Source organism: Molossus molossus, unplaced genomic scaffold (genome assembly GCF_014108415.1).
Source record: "Molossus molossus isolate mMolMol1 unplaced genomic scaffold, mMolMol1.p scaffold_m16_p_10, whole genome shotgun sequence".
Taxonomy (NCBI): Eukaryota; Metazoa; Chordata; class Mammalia; order Chiroptera; family Molossidae; genus Molossus; species Molossus molossus.
The window spans coordinates 36,057,909-36,077,143 of record NW_023425345.1 but is presented as its reverse complement, the minus strand read 5'-3'; the positions used below and the strand labels follow the sequence as shown (position 1 = coordinate 36,077,143).

General features: G+C 36.6%; 1 protein-coding gene across 2 annotated transcripts in view; it reads left to right on the top strand.

The window, feature by feature from the left end:
- ITPR2 (inositol 1,4,5-trisphosphate receptor type 2) overlaps positions 1-19,235 on the top strand; it is a 470,721-nt gene that overhangs the window by 382,682 nt on the left and 68,804 nt on the right. For both annotated transcript variants that reach the window (XM_036251040.1, XM_036251039.1), the window contains exons 49-51: positions 5,794-5,969; positions 14,298-14,462; positions 17,710-17,905. In XM_036251040.1, coding sequence (XP_036106933.1) covers positions 5,794-5,969; positions 14,298-14,462; positions 17,710-17,905 — 537 coding nt within the window. The remainder of the gene's footprint in view (positions 1-5,793; positions 5,970-14,297; positions 14,463-17,709; positions 17,906-19,235) is intronic.

Here is a 19,235-nt window from a genome sequence, read left to right as displayed (position 1 = left end):
CCAACAGGGACTGGGGACGAACTGCAACCAAGGTACGTGCCCTTAGTAGAAACCGAACCCAGGACTCTCTGGTCCATGGGCTAATGCTCTACCCGCTGAGCCAAACTGGCCAGGGCCCTGATTCATTTTTAATAGTTACCTGACTAATAGTATAGTAATACTGATCACAATAGTAGCTAATGGGTTAGGCAAAATGCTAAGCACTTCACAGACATCATTTCATGTAATCATCCCAATAATCCTGCAAATAAGCACTTCACCCTTGTGAATAAAGAATCTGAAGCTTAGTAGTATTTGCCCAATAACAGGAGAGTGAAGTCCAGAAATAAGATTTTTGCACATGCTCCCAAGTTATTGCTGATACAACTGGTCCTTGAACGGGAACTTGAAACCACATATACAGTAGAGTTTAGAAAGCAAGAGGACTAACCAAAGCAAGACTGGAGACCACGGTGCTTTGTCATCAGACTTGACTCTTCAAACGGGACTGAACAGAAGCTAAGAAGAGTCATAAGATGGAGGTCCAGGCTTAGGTATCTGGGGGTGGGGATGAGCTGGAGGGAAGGCATGAGGTGCTGTTTTGGCAATATGGAATCCCAAGGTGGTGTTTGGGTAACCTCATTATAGTTCCAGAGGAGTTATTTAATTATAACTCAATGCAGAAGGTTACATTTTTGGTCAGGATTAGCTGAGTGTCTAGAAAGGCTGAGGAGACAATGTTGAGACTGATGAGTGCACTTGGTCGTCGGAATGGGCTGGAGAAGGAAACTTCTGTGCTTGATATTCACGTTCTCTGAAGCCGTGTCAGTTATGTGCTCGGTGACTACTTGTCAGGAGCACCTGGAGGCAACCTAAAGATGAATTAGCTGATCATTAAGATTCCTTACCAAAAAGGGCTAAAAATATTGAATGAAATGATGGGAACATGTCAAAGAACACAGTATCCAACTTGAAAGGTCTCCCGGTGGCCAAATCTGAAAATTTTGAGAGAAAAACAATATTGACAGCAATACATAATAACCCTTAGAATAAAATAAAAATCCAGGAGTCCATGTTGATCGTAGGAAGAAAAAAATATGCCTTACAATGGTATTCCAATTAATAAATGTAGAAGGAATAATGGAAACAGACTATCACTGTTTGTTAAACAACACAGTCATTGATTGATTCTAAAATTAATAAGTGTTAGATGAAAAGTATAATGGTAAACAGTATATTGACATAGTCTTAAAGCATTTTCTCACAACATATTAACTATTAAAGAAAAGTTAGTAACTTTAAAGTGGAGAAGTCACTTTAAGTGATCAATGTTAATGTCATCAGCTATGAGATACAGTGGCATTGGGTGCTTCTTGACATGATGCCCTGATAAGGACGTGGCATCATTTGCTAAACATGCACAAACTGAAAACATTTCAGACAACCCCAAATAAGGAACATTTTACAGAATAATTGACCAGTAGTCTTCAAACTTATGAAAGACAAAGGAATATTGAAATTTTCAATTACTATGTATGGATGCAAAAGTTGGACAGTGAAGAAGGCTGACAGGAAAAAAGTGGGTTTATTCAAATATGATGTCGGAGGAGAGCTCTATAGACACCCAGGGCCACCAGAAAGACAAACCAGTGGATCCTACAGCAAATTAAGCCTGAAACATTGCTTGAGGCAAAATGTGACAAATCTGAAACTGCCCTACTTTGGGCAACTCATGAGAAGACAGGGTTCTCTGGAAAAGACAGTAATGCTGGGAAAAATAGAAGGCAGCAGGAAAGAGGAAGATGGGTTGACTCCATAAAAGAAGCCATTGGCAAGAGCCCCCAAGAGCAGAGCACATTGTGTACACCTCATTCATAATGTTGCCAGGAGCTGGAGTTGACTCAACAACATGTAACACACACACTAAATTAAAAGAAACTAAAAAGACATAACAACTAAATGCAATGTGTGATCCTGGTCCAGGAAAAGAACATTAATTGGGCAATTGATGAACTTTGAATAAAGCCTATAGATTAGATAAAATTAATATTTTATTAATTGTCTGATATTGGTCATTGTAATGAAATTATGCAAGGTGTTGACAATTTGGGGAATCTAGGTGAAAGGTATAAGGGAATTTTGTATCGTATTTGCAACTGTTACATAAGTCTGAAAGAGTTTTGAAATGAATGTTTAGAAAAATAAATGAATATGAGTAATTTGTCCCACCCTGAGGTCCCTGGATTCTGGAAATAGAAGTTGATCATGAAATTGCCTAGTGCATCCTGAGCCTAAAACAAATGAAATGGGCCACCTTCCTCAACCCCAGACCCTCACACAGATTCCTCCTGAGTCACTGTGGCCAATGAGGAGGTGAGGGCAGAAGACGTGGCAGAGGGAGCAGGCAGTGGATGCTCTCCAAGCATGTTTCCCAGACTGATCGCGTGTGAGCAACTGGGAATTGCTTGTGCCAGTGGTCTGTTTCACGCTGGGTTAGAATATTAACTGGGAGAGTGGTGTCCCCCTTCACAGGGCAGTAATGAAAGGGAGATACTTAAGGAGAAGGTGATTCTCAGAGGATCATCGTACAGGGCACTCCACCCTCCCACCTAATGCATTGCCAGGCTCTGAGGAGCTCTGTTTTTATTTATTCAGGAATCAAGGCCTTATTTGTGTGGCTGTAGGTTTGGGTTTGGATTATTTTTTAATTTGGTTCATTGGTTTGTTCGTTTAACATACGGTTCTCTAAAAAGGAAAGCTTTGCTGAAGTTGAGATAGGAGGCTAAGCTGGGTGTGGCGGAAGCAGGGGCTGGCTGCTGTAGATGCCAAGGAATCTCTTAGCTGTCTGCTCAGGAAGTGAATGTTGTCATGCCAACCATCCCTGCCCAGTTCGGCAAAGGTAGACTGGGTAGCAGAATAAATTGCTGTTGAGGGAATTTCTTAATATGCAGATAGCATGTGATTTTTTTATAAAATCATGTTCAAATGTTGGGTGTAGTTCGTTTTTCCCCCCTCAAGGTCTTTGTGTTAAAATAAGTTTTTCAAGGTGATTTTGATGCATTCAACTTAATAACCATTTGCTGAAGTGTGGCTATGTGGCAGGCACTGTGCTAGGCCATCAAGGTATAAAGGTTGGTAAAGCGGTCCTTGTCTTCAAGGAGCTCCTGGTCTAGGTAAGGAATGAAGGAAGGAGTGAAGAACAATAGTCAAGACCACCTGTGGACTTTGGATGCATGTCTACTTCAGTTGCACTGAGGTGGAGAAAACAGAAAAGTCTTAGGAGCCTTTGTGGGAGGCAGAGGATCAGAGAGACACTGGGAAGTAAGAAGCTGCATGTTCTACCCAGCAAACTGTAAACGAGTCAGTGTGAGGTAAACAGATTCCCATTATGTGAATTGAATTGAGGTCTCTAATTTTGCTATTTGAATTCTCTTTTCAGAGGACAAACTTCATACTTTCTAAGATTTAAAAATGTATAGAATAAATTCTGAATTTTTTCACTGTAAAAGCAATACATGCTCATTATAGAAAACGGATACAGTTATGTTATTAGGTGGAGAAGACAGTCCCCCTTTCCACCCTCACTGGGTAAAAATTGGTTTTGACAATCGGTGCTGTCTTCACTAGCATTTGTCAGAGAATTTTGATTTATTTATTTTTTTTAGCATTAAATGTTTAGCTAGAAACCAATATGAGTATTTTTACAAAATATGATTATAAATTATTGTCAATTATCAATTGACAGTACTGTAAATTGATATTCATTTTATATGGCTTTTAACCCTATTTATTCATTCCCAAATACACATCCAGTATTTAAGTATGTTCAAGGTACCATGCTAGATCCTATGTGAGTTCTTTCTCCAAAGAGATCAGATGCCCAGTTTTAAGTGCGTGGTTATAGTTTCTTGTTTAATCAAAAGGAAATTTCAGCAAGCCAAATGCTGTCTAAGAAGAGTAGTCAAAATGTGGTTAGCTTGTCAGGCATTAATGACAATGTACACTATAACTATCAGTGTTGAAGCTGAGACTTTAAAAATAAGAATATCACACCAAGTCACTGTTTATAAATGACACTGGAGTCCAATGACTGGCTAAAAGATGTTAAACATATAAAGATGTTGGCATTTTCAGTGAAGCTCACAGCTTGGGGAATTTATAACTGGAGATTTAGTTACTTAAAACAAGCTCACAGGTTATTTTGGCTTATTCATTTAATCAACAAATACTTATTTATAACTGCACGCCAACCACTGTGGTAGATCCAGAAATGGTCCTCACCTTGCAGAGCTTATGTTTTGATGGCATCCTGATAAGCATAATAGAAAGTTGAAGGGCATTATTTTCCCCGTGGCTCTTTGAGATCTGTGAAGTCAGGGTAGTTGGTGGTCAGGCTGTGTTTTGTAGACACAGAGTCTTCCAAGCCAATATCATAATAAACATGAACTGGGCACACATTTTGTTAGTGTTGCCAGAGGACAGGAATTGGAGGTAATTTCCAGGGCAATTTACCCCTTTTCTTTCTTTGACTCCCAAGTAATCTTATCAGATCATGAATTTGGTGAAGGGGCAGATCAAATCTCTTCTCTCAACTTTCTTTGCTTTAAGAGATAACATGATAAGAAGAAACACTGCAAAAATATACATGCCTAAACCAATGCTATTTGCTATCCGACTTTTGGTTTTGTGTTTTTCGTGTCTAACAGGACCGTCCTACCTACTTTTGATCTTGTAGCCTTCACCATGAACTAAAGGCTTACACAGAATCCCTTGCAGGAGTCCCGATGATCCCATGGTTTTGACGATAATACAACAGCTCTGCATACCACAGCCTTTGTGGGGTTTTGCATGCAGAGGTTAATTTTATAAATAACAAAAAGAGGTGTGGCCAGAAGAAGCAACGAGTAGAAAATCTCCCTTTTGTTGTTTCCCCTCTGACTTCATCAGCCTGTCCACACGCGAGAGGTTTCAGCCCAAGAATGTCACCCCTTGATATACTTCTGCAAATCTGTCACCACATGATTTCTGAAGGGGGATTCCTTGAACCCACATGTCAGTGCAAACGTCAATGAATTGTACTTATTTTTAAAGGAAATATATTTAAAATCCCTTTTGGGGCAATTTTGAAAGAAATTTTGTTTGTAATAGAATTCATCTTTAAAACTTTTGGAACTGTTGTTTTTGATTATTTAAATAGCTCAACATTTTTTTAAGAACTTGAATTCGCCTTCAAATACATACTCATACATATTCATATACATTCATATACCTACATACATACACATGTGTTTTAACAGTTAAAACGTGTCTATTTTATTAAAGACTAGATATTCTACATTTTGAAGTCTTTAGAGGAATCTATAATATAGAAACTTGATAGTAATAGGACATGACAAAGTATGAGTTCAATGGAAAAATACCAGCTTTCACATGATTTAGCTGTACATTTAATGTCCATTAATCATGACTTTTGAATTAAGGTTCCCAAGTGGGATTCGTCTATCAAAAGTATTTAGCATATATAACGCCTGCAGGAGACAAAGATGAAGAACTCTCAGAGTTAATGGAAGGAGCATAACTAATGAGTACGTAAGCAGCCTGAGATTAATCACAAATTTCCTAGTAAGAAATGTAATGAGTAACGTGTTCAAAGACATTTCCTCTAAATACACAGTGTGCAGAGTGGGGTATTTTGAAATTTAGTGTCTGTGGCTTGACGTGTCACGGAAAATAGAGTGGCAAAGGTTTTAACATTTTCTAGGTTCGTTCTCAGTAAAAATAACCTCATTTTTTTTCACATTTCACATTTCACAGGTATACTTTCCCCGTTGTTCTCGGTTCTTCTTTGGATAGCTGTTGCAGTCTGCACATCGATGCTGTTTTTCTTCTCCAAGCCTGTGGGCATTCGGCCATTTCTGGTGTCAGTAATGCTCAGGTCAATATATACAATAGGTCTGGGGCCCACGCTAATACTTCTTGGTGCAGCTAATGTAAGTACTTTGCTTTGTACTGTTACAGATTAATTAAAAGTATACTAAATATAAAAGTTAACTATGTGCTTTAATTCATGTGTACACAATACATTCTGATTTATTGTGAATTGGTATTAACCAGAGTTTAATTTGCACATTCTTAATTTTGAGAGAAAGAAAAAAAAAATGACAAGTAAAACTTGATATATTTACAAAGGTATTTGGGGCATGACCCAATTCTGCAATCAATTCAATCCAATCCCATTTTAATGCCTTCTGTATCCTATACCAGTGGCTGTTGACAAAAATGACTTTGAGCCACTGTTAACATCCTAAAGTGACTTCTAAATCATCTAAGAAAGATTAAATTATATTCAGTGGAATTTTTCAGAACTGACTACCTTTCATAAAATGACCAAGGAAAAAAGGTTGCTGTGTGAGAAACTATGAGATTGGGCTCTTTTTATGTGAGCAAAACCTATAAACTTGTGAAAGGTATAGATGAGATTAATATTTTTTTCACTAAATTTTAAAGTATTAGAAGAAGGGAGTACATTTCAAAACTTAAGTTAGGTAAATTTAGAATAAGTAAGCCAAAGTACTATTCCAAATAACAGCAAGTGTACCCAAGAGAAAATTTTAAAGGGACTAGACAACTTTTGCATGGGAGCCACGAAGACATTCTGAGAAAAGGCTGATGAAAGAACAAATGGCCAGGTGAACACATAAATATTGCTAATGTGTCTGATGAATACCTGAAGCACTTTTTTTTTTTTTTATCCTCACCCGAGGATGTTTTTCCATTTTTTGTACAGATAGAATGGGAGGGAGAGAGAGTGAGAAACATCGACGTGAAGGGACACATCGAGTGGCTGCCACCCACACGACCAACCAGGGCCGGGGACAAACTGCAACCGAAGTACGTGCCCTTAGCGGGAACCGAACCCGGGTCTCTCCGGACCGCAGGCCGACACTCTAACCGCTGAGCCAAACTGGCCAGGGCTGAAGCACTTTTTATATATATATATATTTTTATATCTTTTACTGGGTTTCTAGCATAATGTCCTATATTCTGATATCTGTACATCAGCCTTATCTCCTCTACTATATTACACAGTTCTTAAGGATAATGCTTGACCATTCAATGTTTGGAACATCATTGGTACTCAACAAATATTTCTTTTAAAAAAGATTTTTTACTGACTTTTAGAGAGAGACAGAAGAGGGAGAGAGAGAGAGAGACATTGACGTGAAAGCGAAACATCAATTGACTGCCTTCTGCACACCTACTAGGGATTGAGCGACAACCCGGGCGTATGCCCAGATTGGAGGTTGAAGTAGCATCCTTTTGGTGCATGGGATGATGCCCAGGCAACTGAGCCACACCGGCCAGGGATCCACAAATATTTCTTAAATAAATCAGCTAATGAATGAGTGAATGAATGAGGGAAAGATTATTTTTATATTAAACATTTACAGTGCCTCGCAGATGGCAAATATTTATTGAAAATGAATAAATTAACTAGTCAACCAAACTTTCGAGAATTATAAAGCTGAGCTAGTATGACCAATTTTATGTTTCTGATCTTTGTTATAATCCTTCAAAAATTACATATATAACAGCTCCTAGTTAACTATAACATTCATTCAAACAAATTACCAATCACTGTCAATAAAAGAAAGTGTACTACACATACAAAAACATCAGCACAGAATTCTGTAAAGTACCAAATATATTCTATAAGTTTCATGAGGGCAGAGGTTGTCACATTCATAGATATAATCCCACCCTCCTCACTCCCTCTCAGCTTCGTTTTTTGTTTTGTTTTTGTTTTTTTTGTTTTTCCTGCCTTAATACCTGGCATTTAAACATTCAGAAATTGTTCACATGAACTGAACTCATACTTTCAGTGCTTTGGAAATCAGCTACTTTTGCATATTGCCACCCAGGCTAATTAAGGAATCTTCATGGATTTATCTGAATTTTTATAAACCTATTGCTGTGTTCAGCTTATTATTTTCTCTTTAAGAATACACTGAATAGTGAAACAAATTATTTGAAGAAAAAAAAATATTTATAAACTGGTTAACTGGTCCTCAATAAGACATTAATCCAAGAGAGAAAAATCTAAGTTTTATAAAGTGAAATAATAGCTAAATAGAGTTGGGCCAAAACTAACAAACATTTATTGGGCCTCTGTTATATAATAATAGGTACTGAGAACACCAAGAGGTGGAGGAGGAGGTTCTTGCCATCCAGAAGCTTCAAGAATAGTTTATAAAGAGATAAGAAGTAACAGTTTAATGTCTACTGGGGAAACCAAAAACATTTTGAGTATTTTTCTTTTTCCCTTCAGGGGACAGGATAAAAACGTAACTTCTGCCTAGTTTGATGAGAATAGTTCCACTGTAAGAAATGACTGCTCATATTAGGGACAAGTTTTATACTTTAATCTCTTGGTGAGAAGGAATATACATGGAGATTCTCTCTCTCTCTCTCTCTCTCTCTCTCTCTCTCTTTCATTTGTTAATCCTCACCAAAGGATTTTTTTTTTCATTGATTTTTTTAGAGAGAGTGGAAGGGAGGGATGGAGGGAGGGGAGAGAGAGGGCCATGAATGTGAGCGAGACACGTTGATTGGTTGTCTCCCACACAGTGCCCTTAACTAGGAATCGAACCTTCGATGTGCGGGCCGGTGCTCTAACCACTGAGAAATACCAGCCAGGACAAGAGATATATTTCTTACTGACTGTATGAATCTGTAGGCACTGTAATAGCCTTCACAACATGAAACATCCGCTTACACAGCCTCCGGTTGATACATTATGATCTGCCAGTCCAGGGCTTTTTAACTAAAGAAAATAAACTTAGATTTGAAACAAATTAAATAGAATAATTGTAATTTTATACATAGATATTTATAAAAGAGTTTTAATTTATAATTTTAATATTGTTTGGCTAATAAAAATGGTTTAGCAAACACTCGTTTACCTTGATATTTAACATAGCAAGCTCATTACAAAAGGGTCTATAGTTTACCAGTTCCCAGGAAATGGGGTGGGAGGGAAATAAATGAAAACATAAATCAATCATGTTTTATACCTTGGGTTTTATATATTTATTAACTTAATTTACACTTAAAAGTTTGCATTGTGTCACAGGAGAAACTGTAAGTGCTAAAATTATTACTATCAGAAACAGGAAAAATGAGAGAAAGTATCTACTTGACTGTTAAGCCTTGATGAGAATCAGAATTCTAGACCTTAAGCAAATCAACAAGCCTCTGAATTTCAGTCTTCTTCTCATCGGTGAGATGAAGACATTAAAACCAATGTCACCCCAATAAATCCAATATAAACATTTTTTTCAATAAAAAAGAAAAGCCTATTCTCACTGGGTTGTTGAGATCAGTTCAGAAGATTAGTGTGAAGATAGATGAAAAGGACCATGAGAGTGATAAAGATATAGCGCCTGGCCGGTGTGGTTCAATGGTTGAGTGTCGACCCATGCACCAGAAGGTCGCCGGTTCGATTCCCTGTCATGGCACATGCCCAGGTTGTGGGCCAAATCCCCAGTGGGGAGCATGCAGGAGGCGGCCAGTCGATGTTCTCTCTCATTGATGTTTCTATCTCATCTCTCTCTTCCTCTCCCTTAAAAAATAAAAAATCAATAAAGAAAAAAAATTAAAAAGAAAAAAGATATCAGAGCAATAATGTCTACTATTTACCAAGTACCTGATACGTGAAGTGCAATAATTGTAAAATGTTGCTGTCGTGATCACAGAAATGTTTGCATTTTGGTTCACAGAGAGTGGTTTCTGGATTCTGTGTCTTTCATAGTGTTGAGCAAATGCAGAAAGTCCCTTTTTTGGAAAAAAGAATCAAGTGGGAGGAAAGAACACTAATCTATATTCTAAATGCTTAGTATTATCTATTTCTATTTATTATTATGTTTCATTTTTTATCTTGTTTCTAAAAATTGAAATTTTGTTTAAATTGCAACTAATTTCTCTATCTTGTCACAGGAGTCATCTCAGTATTTGAGATGTTTTAAAAGATTCAAATGTTTTTCTCTGTTATAAAGTATATCATATAACCCAGTAGTTTTCTTCCCACCCTCTACATTACATTTTTAGTTATTGGTAATGGAAATTAACATTGTCCTTTGGCAAATATAAACACGCATTTTATAAATTTGGGATCACTTAATTTTCTTATACCATTAAAATTATTTTTAAATCTCATTTCAAGAAGATATTTCTAGTCATATGGATATTACATAATCCATTTAACTATTCCATTAATTTGTGTTTTTTCTATTGTTAGATATTTTTTATAATATATAATAATGCAGTAAAAACCAGTGAAAGATTTTTAATATATTCTAAACACTTGTTATCTACTGTGTTTTTTTCCTTTCTAAAGGTGTCTAGAAATGTGTAATTTATTTAATGGCATTTATATATCATTTTCCTTTCTCACAATTATTTGTAAGGTGGAAATGTTCCCTTATTCTTGGACCATTTTGCAGAGAGGTAAACAAAATGGAGGTTAACAGATAACTGTCTGTTAATAATAAGCCCTAGTGTTCAAATGTAATAGTGTCATGCTTTTAGTTACTTACCTGTAGATAGTTTTCTCAGAGGACTCATGATGCTGCTAATCTAGAATGGTGAGTCCCACCATGTGTTCATTTAACATGTACAAATTTAGTTATATATTCTGACTCAAAACTTTCATATCCTTCTCCCTCTCCCCCCCCCCTCTCTCTCTCTCATGCATACACACACGCACACACACTATTTCTCATATAATATGGTCTCTGAATGTTCCTAACTACTTCTGATACCACTTGCAGAAACAGAAAACTGCTTTGGTGCTGGGGAAAGCTAGCATGTGTCGAGTTCAGTAAGAGACACTGCAGTTTACACCACCGTTGTTTACTATAATTTTTCTTGGAAATGTAAAAGATTTCCAGCGTGATTTTTACTACATGAAAATGTTGTCTTGGGTTTTAACCATAGAACTGTATCATGCCTAATATGTAATGTCACTGAAATGGATGTCATTTTAATCAAGCCATCTCATTTTTAGTAAGAAGGTTGATGGAAATATAGTAATATAGTTAGAAGGTAGTTCAAGACAATAAATTCAATTTTACTTCTCAATAAATAGTAGACAATCTTTTTTTTTTTTTTTCAATAATTTATTCCTGGAATATAGGTCATGTTTTCCCATAGGAACAATGTAAGATGGGGATAGAATTTCTGATCAGGGATATAGAACCAAACAAGACACAAAGGATAATATAAAGGCAGCTATGAATTTCTGTGATTACATAAAACAGTAAAATTGAAAGAACATCACATAGAATTCAAGAGCTATAATCCTTAAGGATTATTCATGCCTAGGCATCTCCTTTTGGAAATGAATATACAGCATCCTGTTGAGACCAGGAGGACTCAGCAAAGTAATTAGTGACAGAGCCAAGACTGGAACCCCGGTGGCCCAACTTCCAATCCAGGGTCTTTCACTGAACTGCAGTGTTCAAGTCCTGCAAAGACACATGAATTACCTTGCCCAGTTCTCGCATCTTCCACTTATTGTTGCCCTAGCCATAGAAACAATGACTGCCTATATAATGGTGTTGACAAATGAAGGACTGATTAGACACCATTAAGTAAGTGACAACATGAGAAGGGAGAATGTTTTATGCAACTTCTTCATTCTCTGCATAAGCATTCCCAGCTTTCATAGAAAATGCTTTATAAAAACAATGTACGCATTTTAAGGTCACGATGCGGGAAAAACCAGAGTTCATCTTCTTTCCTACCCAGTCATTTATCTTTGCATTTATTTCTCCTTGGTACGAACACTTCAAAAGAAAAGGAGCACAATTTCTGGGTTTCTAGTCTCTGCAGAAAGGTGGATGCCACCCCCCACATCAACTCCACTTCACGTCAGCTTAGTCTAGAGAATAGAGATATACTCATCAACATCTAGTCCTAGGTCAAGACGAAAAAAAAAAGCCCTGAAAATATAATGTAAATCTTTATTTTTCATGCAAAAATAGCAGAGACCCTTTTAGGCAGAACTGTGTCCTTGCTTTTGCGTTGAGAACTGAAACGGATTGCTATTTTGAGAATTCAAATTTAATGCATTACTTTTCCTCAGTGTAAAGGGCTTATAAATAGTTTTTCTGCATCATCTTTTCAGGATTTAGTTTAGGAAAGTAGAGATCAGGAAACAAAATATAAGTAATTTGTCTTAAGCATATCATTCACCCTTCTGAAAAGTCACAATTCCAATTTTTAACTTTATATTTTATAGAACTTATTTCTATTTCATATTGATGAACTATAGTGGGTTGATCAAGGCAGTTTACATTTCAATAATAGTTACTTGAAACAACTGAAAGAGTAAAGCACTGAATATTGCCCTGGACGGTTGGACTCAGTGGTTGGAGCATCAGCCCATGGACCAGAGTCTTGGGTTTGATTCCGGTCAAGGACACGTCCCTCGGTTGCAGTTTGGTCCCTGGTCCTGGTCGGGGTCGTGCAGAGGCAACCAATCAATGTGTCTCTCTCACGTCTATGTTTCTCTCCTCTCTCTCTCTCTTTCTCTCTCTCTCTCTCTCTCTCTCTCTCTCTCTCTCTCTCTCTCTCTCCAACTCTATCTGAAGATAAATGGAGAATATCCTCAGGTGAGGATTAAAACACAAACACACACACATACACTGAATATTATTACTTCACTCAGACATTTTACTTTTCATCATTTTCATAATGTTTATTGTCAAATACTACATTTATATCTGCACCTTGTATATAGCTTTTGGGTTTTTAAAATAATGACTTCTTATAATATTAAACTTGCTCTTGGTTGGTAAATATAAAGGCATCTATTCCACCGTAGCTAAATTCAATGATGATCTATAAAGATGTGATAACGAAACACTACATAGTGAAGTAAGACATTCTGTTTGACATTATTCAAATCGTTAACAAGATAATGAGAGAAATGATAACATTAATTATTGAGAGGATAGTTAATTAGTAGGAGAAAATGTAGCTATCTTCACCACGTGCAATGATAGCCCATTTCTCATTTTATCTGTATTGATTTGGACTTCAGGAAGTTGAAAGAAAATGTTTTTCCAACCTCACATTTTTCACTTTTGCCTCAAAGTGTTTTGCTCCTATTTATGTTACTTAAAATCATTCCATAAGGCCATTTCTTTCATATATATTGAAAAAATCAACAGGGCTGTAAAGAGCAACTTTTCCCCCCAAAGTTAGGTTGGGACATATAAAGACAAATATGGTGCCAATAGATAACTTAAAGAACTCAGAGAACAATTTGAAAGAAGAAACTGAAATTCTGAAATCTGTGATTCATTCCCTGATGAATCAGTTTACCAGTGAAGCGCTGATTCAAGAACCAGACAGACAGCACCGAGTTCGTGACAACTGTGCGCTTTGGGGATCCTCGCACAGGTGCTGTGACTGCCAAAGACCCTCAGCATAAATTTCTGTATTCTAAGATGATGCCCAAAAGGCAATATTACATATAACTTTAATATAAATACTCTACATGGTACCAGTCGTAATAAACACTCCAAAATGTTTATTGAATTTACTACACATAGAGCTTAGAAAATATCTATCCACCTTATATTTATTTTAACCTAGGTATATAGGTATATTTATAATTTTTATGTATTTAAAGAAAGTTAAATGCAAAAATAATTTAAGAAGCTGATTTGTTTAAAATAATACTCAGTTGAGAAACAGTGGGGTAAAAAAAAACAAACATGATCTAGGACAGTTCTTTGGATATTTTCTGAAGACATTTTTATGTTATATTGCTAGTATAATAAAACTATTACATAGGTTACTTTCAGTGTGGAACATATAATGAGTAGTATTTAAAGAGTCATTGTATTAAGTGCTTCCTATGCTTTATGGGCTTTTTCATCCTCTGAATAATTCTATGAGTTGGGAATCCCTTTATTCCAACTTTTCAGAGGAAACAATCAAGGCCCGCAGTTGCCGGCTCTGGTCACGGCAGCAGTAGCATGAGTGTCAAGATTTGAATTCAGGTCCATGTCGGTTGCATCCCTGGGGCCCTTATTCTCTTCTCTTTCCCTAGACCTGCCAAGCATACACGTCCGGGCTGCACTGTGTCTGCATGCAGATCTGTAAGCAGTGCTGAAAAACAACAACATGAAAAACCATGAAAGAAAACCACAGACTTGTGAACAACAGGTTTTGTCAGTGACCTGTTATTTATGTGCATTTGGGGATAAATAAGACAGTAACATCTAATTTTTTTTCCCTCCCTTTAGCTTTGTAATAAAATAGTGTTTCTGGTGAGTTTCGTCGGGAATCGCGGCACGTTCACCCGAGGGTACCGAGCGGTCATCCTGGACATGGCCTTTCTCTACCACGTGGCCTATGTCCTGGTCTGCATGCTGGGCCTCTTTGTCCACGAATTCTTCTACAGCTTCCTGGTGAGTTCCTCTCGGTGTGGACAGTCGCTGCTGGGCAAGCGCACAATGCCGCTGCTTGAGCTTCTTCCTTTGAGTTTCTTTTTTTTTTTTAAAGCAGGGCCTGACATTTAGGACAGATTATGTTATTTTTAGAATTTCCTAGGCAAAGCATGAATTGTTATTATTTTTAGTCTCTCTCTCTGAGAAACTACATATGTGGTAGAATTCTTTATTTCCTCTCTGAGAAGGAACCAACGAGTCCACTCGTGACCCGGGTTTCACGGAACCGGCTGCTGTTGTTTTCAGGCGGATCGTACTTCCCTCTGCACGCGGAGTTTTCCAACAGAGTGTGGGAGAGACACACGGGCACATCTTTCCTTGGAACTGGAATCGCTGTATTGTATTTGCAGTGCCAAAGAGTATACGTGTCTTTAGAGTGTCATAGGAGTAAAATGAGGGGAAACTGCCCGCCTGGCAAAAGGACAATGAGTTGTTTTAAGTAAAGTTTTATCGTTTCAGATCTAATGTCACTGTTAAGCTTATCTTTATATATTTAAATCATACGATGGATTTTCAGATTTCTTCTACATACTTTTGGTGTGTTTGTGGGTTTTTGTTTTGTCGTTTTGTTTTATCTATCATCTATCTATCTATCTATCTATTTATTTATTTTGCTATCAGTTTTTCTTCCTACATATGTATTTTGTGGCCATCAACCAGAGAGGAGTCCATGTAAATACACGGTGTTCTGAAACCCGAGGCTGTGCCAGGGTGGCATCATGCAGAGGAGCAGCTCATGTACCTCTGCAGCCCAGAGCTGACGCGCAGGAGCGAGCACTACCCAGGAAAACCCTCCCTGAAAACACGCTGAAGACCTGAAAACACTGAGCTGACCCAGTTTGCTGGCCTCCCGCTTCCCTGCGGTGCTATCTAGCCCACGCATGTATGAAGACTGAAGAACAGCTAATTCTCCACTTGCTCTCGAACGCTGGAAAGAGTGGATTGGCCCCATAAGTGTAGATTAATAATGATCTTCCAAGCAGTTAATTAGATTATTCGCCAATCAAAAGGACTGTTTTGTTTTGTTTTTTCCTGTTTCAGGGATTCAAATGAATTCCCTCTCTGCTTGATTCACCTGAAAAATTTCATTTTTAAAAAATCTGCCCGTGACAATACAGAGTTGGGCAAAAGTAGGTTGATAGTTATTTGTATGGAAAATAGTACAGTAATGAACAAAGAATGATACAAGGATAAACTCTGTGTTTTGCGTACTCACAACTGTAAACCTACTTTTGCCCCGCCCTGTGTATCGTCAGTGAGACCCAGCACTTCGCCCACTGCCCTGCAGGGTGGATAGGGAGAGCGTAGGAGACCAGGGTCGGCAAGATCCATCAAGAAGATAACCTAACGATGTGTGTAAATCTTCAAGTTTTCTAAGGGAAGGTATTTGACAAAATAAAGGTGTATTTGAATGATTATATGACTTGTTAATAGTAATGTTACTTTAATTTATGTTACTGAATCTTACTTATTAGTTGTATTTTCCTCTTGTCTTTTATGTTTCAAATCTTACCATAGTGATCTAATTTGTTTTCGTTGGGTTGGTTATGGAAAGGAGATCAGCCATTTTGATGTCTATAGTACTAGACGGAAATTGTAGTGGGCAGAATAACGAAATGGAATTTAAACATATTTTTAAAATATTTTTATATTTAAAAATGATATGAATATGCATTCCTGGTTTTGTCCACACATGTCAGTCGTGTGTTTGAAATAATAAAAGATACACTCTAGATTTTCCTTGTAGAAATAAACCGAAAGAACCATCAACCTGAGCAATGTCAGCACCTTTTGCGTTCTCACGGTTCTGAGTCCATGAGGTTTGAATAGGGCCCAGGAATATGCAGCCCATGAATGCTACATACTTTCAGGAACTATCCAGAAGGGACCTAGAGCCATTGTCAGACCCTTTCCTTAAGCCACTATTGATTTAAAGTTAAGAAAAATATCCTTAAGTCAACTAAATACTTTAAGTCAGAGCATCGATAATTTGGAAGTGGAATTCGCATTAGTTCATTGGTTGTACTGAAGAAGGTTGACTTCATTTCTAGAGTTTGCAGCTCCCTTCAGAAGATAGATAGAAAAATAGTTAAACATATTCTCTTTTCATATTTTACCATCATAAAATAACAGATTCCAAAGGTGAGCAAACAAGTTAATAACTTTACAGCAATTATTTGCAAGGCTACAATTAGACTGGATAACCCTCAGTACTCAGAAAAACAGAGTACAAGGCCCTGGTGTTTCTGCAGGCATCCTTCAGAAACTGATAATTAATTGATCATTTCAACCAGTTTAGCAATTCTAATCACTGCTCAACACAAACCTCACTGGCAGAACACAAACTTCTATTATTCAAAATTTTTAAATAATCCTTATTTCTAAATAGGTATTTATACTTTTTTAAGTGATTGTTACATTATTGCTTTTAACCAGCTTTTGGTAATAAAACATATACTTGTTAATGTATAATTTCAACGTTTTACATAGTAATAAATAATCTAGGGTTTTGACAACTGCACAGATTTTTTATTACTAAACACATAATGGAGAATAACCCATTAGACGAAGTGAACTAGCAAAATTGTGTATTATATTTTTGTTTATACTTCTGTTTCCAAAAGTATATACTAAAGTACTTGTTTTGCCCTCATTATACGTTTTATTAAGGAAAGATGTTTGCATTTCTCAAATATTTCAAAATTTCATACCTTTTCTATTGCAGCAGGCTCATAAAATTGTTCTCATCATTTCACCTCTAATCACTTGATTAAACAATACATTTAATGAGCCTGTCAATTATTCATCACTTAAGTGAAACTAATTCTGCATTCTCACTTTAGTTATTTTACATATTCCAAAAGCAACTGCAGAATATCAGTTAGACTAAAAATAAGGAATAAGTGGCTAAGTTGGTGAAGTATATAATACTATAATTGTTCTAAATTCAGATTTGAAGCTATGCTATTGTATAGCTTATGCAATTACAATTATGTTGGTTACAAAACCAATTGATGCACATTATATGTTGTGTTAGAGTTCTCTTTATTAGAAGCTAGCAATATATATTTTGGTTCACTTTTAATGTGTCATTTAGGTTATTATTTTTTCACAGATAAACTAAAATGGCTTGCATTTGTGTTTGTAATGACCTTTATATTTATTCATCTTTTGCTTTTTACATTTTTGTTTGTATTTTTTTTTGTAGCTTTTTGATTTGGTGTACAGAGAAGAGACTCTGCTCAATGTCATAAAAAGTGTCACACGGAATGGCCGCTCCATTATTCTAACTGCAGTCCTCGCTCTCATCCTTGTCTACCTGTTTTCCATTATTGGGTTCCTTTTTCTGAAGGATGACTTCACTATGGAAGTGGACAGGCTGAAAAACAGAACTCCCATTACAGGTATTGCTATTACCGCTAAATGAGCTTTCTCTGATGGCAGCTATGATTTGTAGGTAGCTTGTTAAGAGGATTACAGATAAACACTAATGGGGGAAATGTTTTCCTTCATTCCTTTGAAAACATGTCTGGTTCACTAAGAGCTCACGACTGTGAAATACTTTTAGGCTGTATATTAGCTGTCAATGTAGACAGCGTATCCTATACAAGCAACATCATCTAAGCGCTGTCTCAGTGAGGAGCTCAGTGATGACTAGATTCCAGAGCACAGTCAACACTTGGGTGCAGGATAATAGCTTTGGGATGCTTTTCCTCCTCTTTTCCCTCTCTGCCAAGAACATTCAGCATCATTTACAACCATTATGCTGTACATGTTTGCCCACAGTACATAATAATTGAAAATAATGAATGTCTTGTCTGGAAACCATCATATAGTAAGAAGTATGGTATAGAAAAAAAATACAATATTGTCATTATGGAGCCTAATCCATCAGTATGTGGCCATCAGAATTTCTGTACAATATTTATCTTGGTTGGCTAACTGGTTAGACATCACTTATTTGTGTACACCATGATTCTTGTAGTGGGGGGCTTATTCTTTTTATCTTATTTACAATTTTTATTTATTTTGCTTTCTAAAAATTTCTTTTTACCACTTTCCTACCTTTTGTTGTTTTGGTTGTTTCTTTGTTACTTTTTATCCTCCTCTTCTACTCTTCTGAATAGAAATCATAGTTCTGCACTTTGCTGTTAGTTTCTGTGGTGATTCTGCTGCCTAGGGTTCTAGGGAATGGAAACCACCAAGTGACTCACTTTCTCCTGAAGCCATTACATTTACAGGCATGTCTTAATTAGTGGTGCCTTATAAACTGTATTCTTTCTTGCCTTTAACAAACATTTCTTAATACACTAATGATATTTGGCAGTATCTTTCTCAGAATATGGGATAATTAAATGACATTTAAATCTGTTATTTCGTCTAAGTGATCAAAGCACAAAATAGAAAGATCATAGATCAAAGTTATTAAACTTGAGACTGAATTTCATACTTAAGGATTAGTCTTGATTCACAGGAACAGGAAATATTTTGTGTTACTGTGTTTCTTATTCTTTAAATGTTACTTTTCCCCAGAGTTTCAGAGGTATAAATAGTTGAAGGAAAAGCTCACATACCTAAATGCCCCCGAAACTCCCTTTCACTAAACTCTCTGTGAATCATAAACTACTGGGTAAGGCTGAAGCCTAAGTATCTTGATTCCTGAATTCAAATGTATCTAATATTGATTGTTTTTTGAAACTAGTGGAAAATATTTTTAATTGTGTTATTTATAAA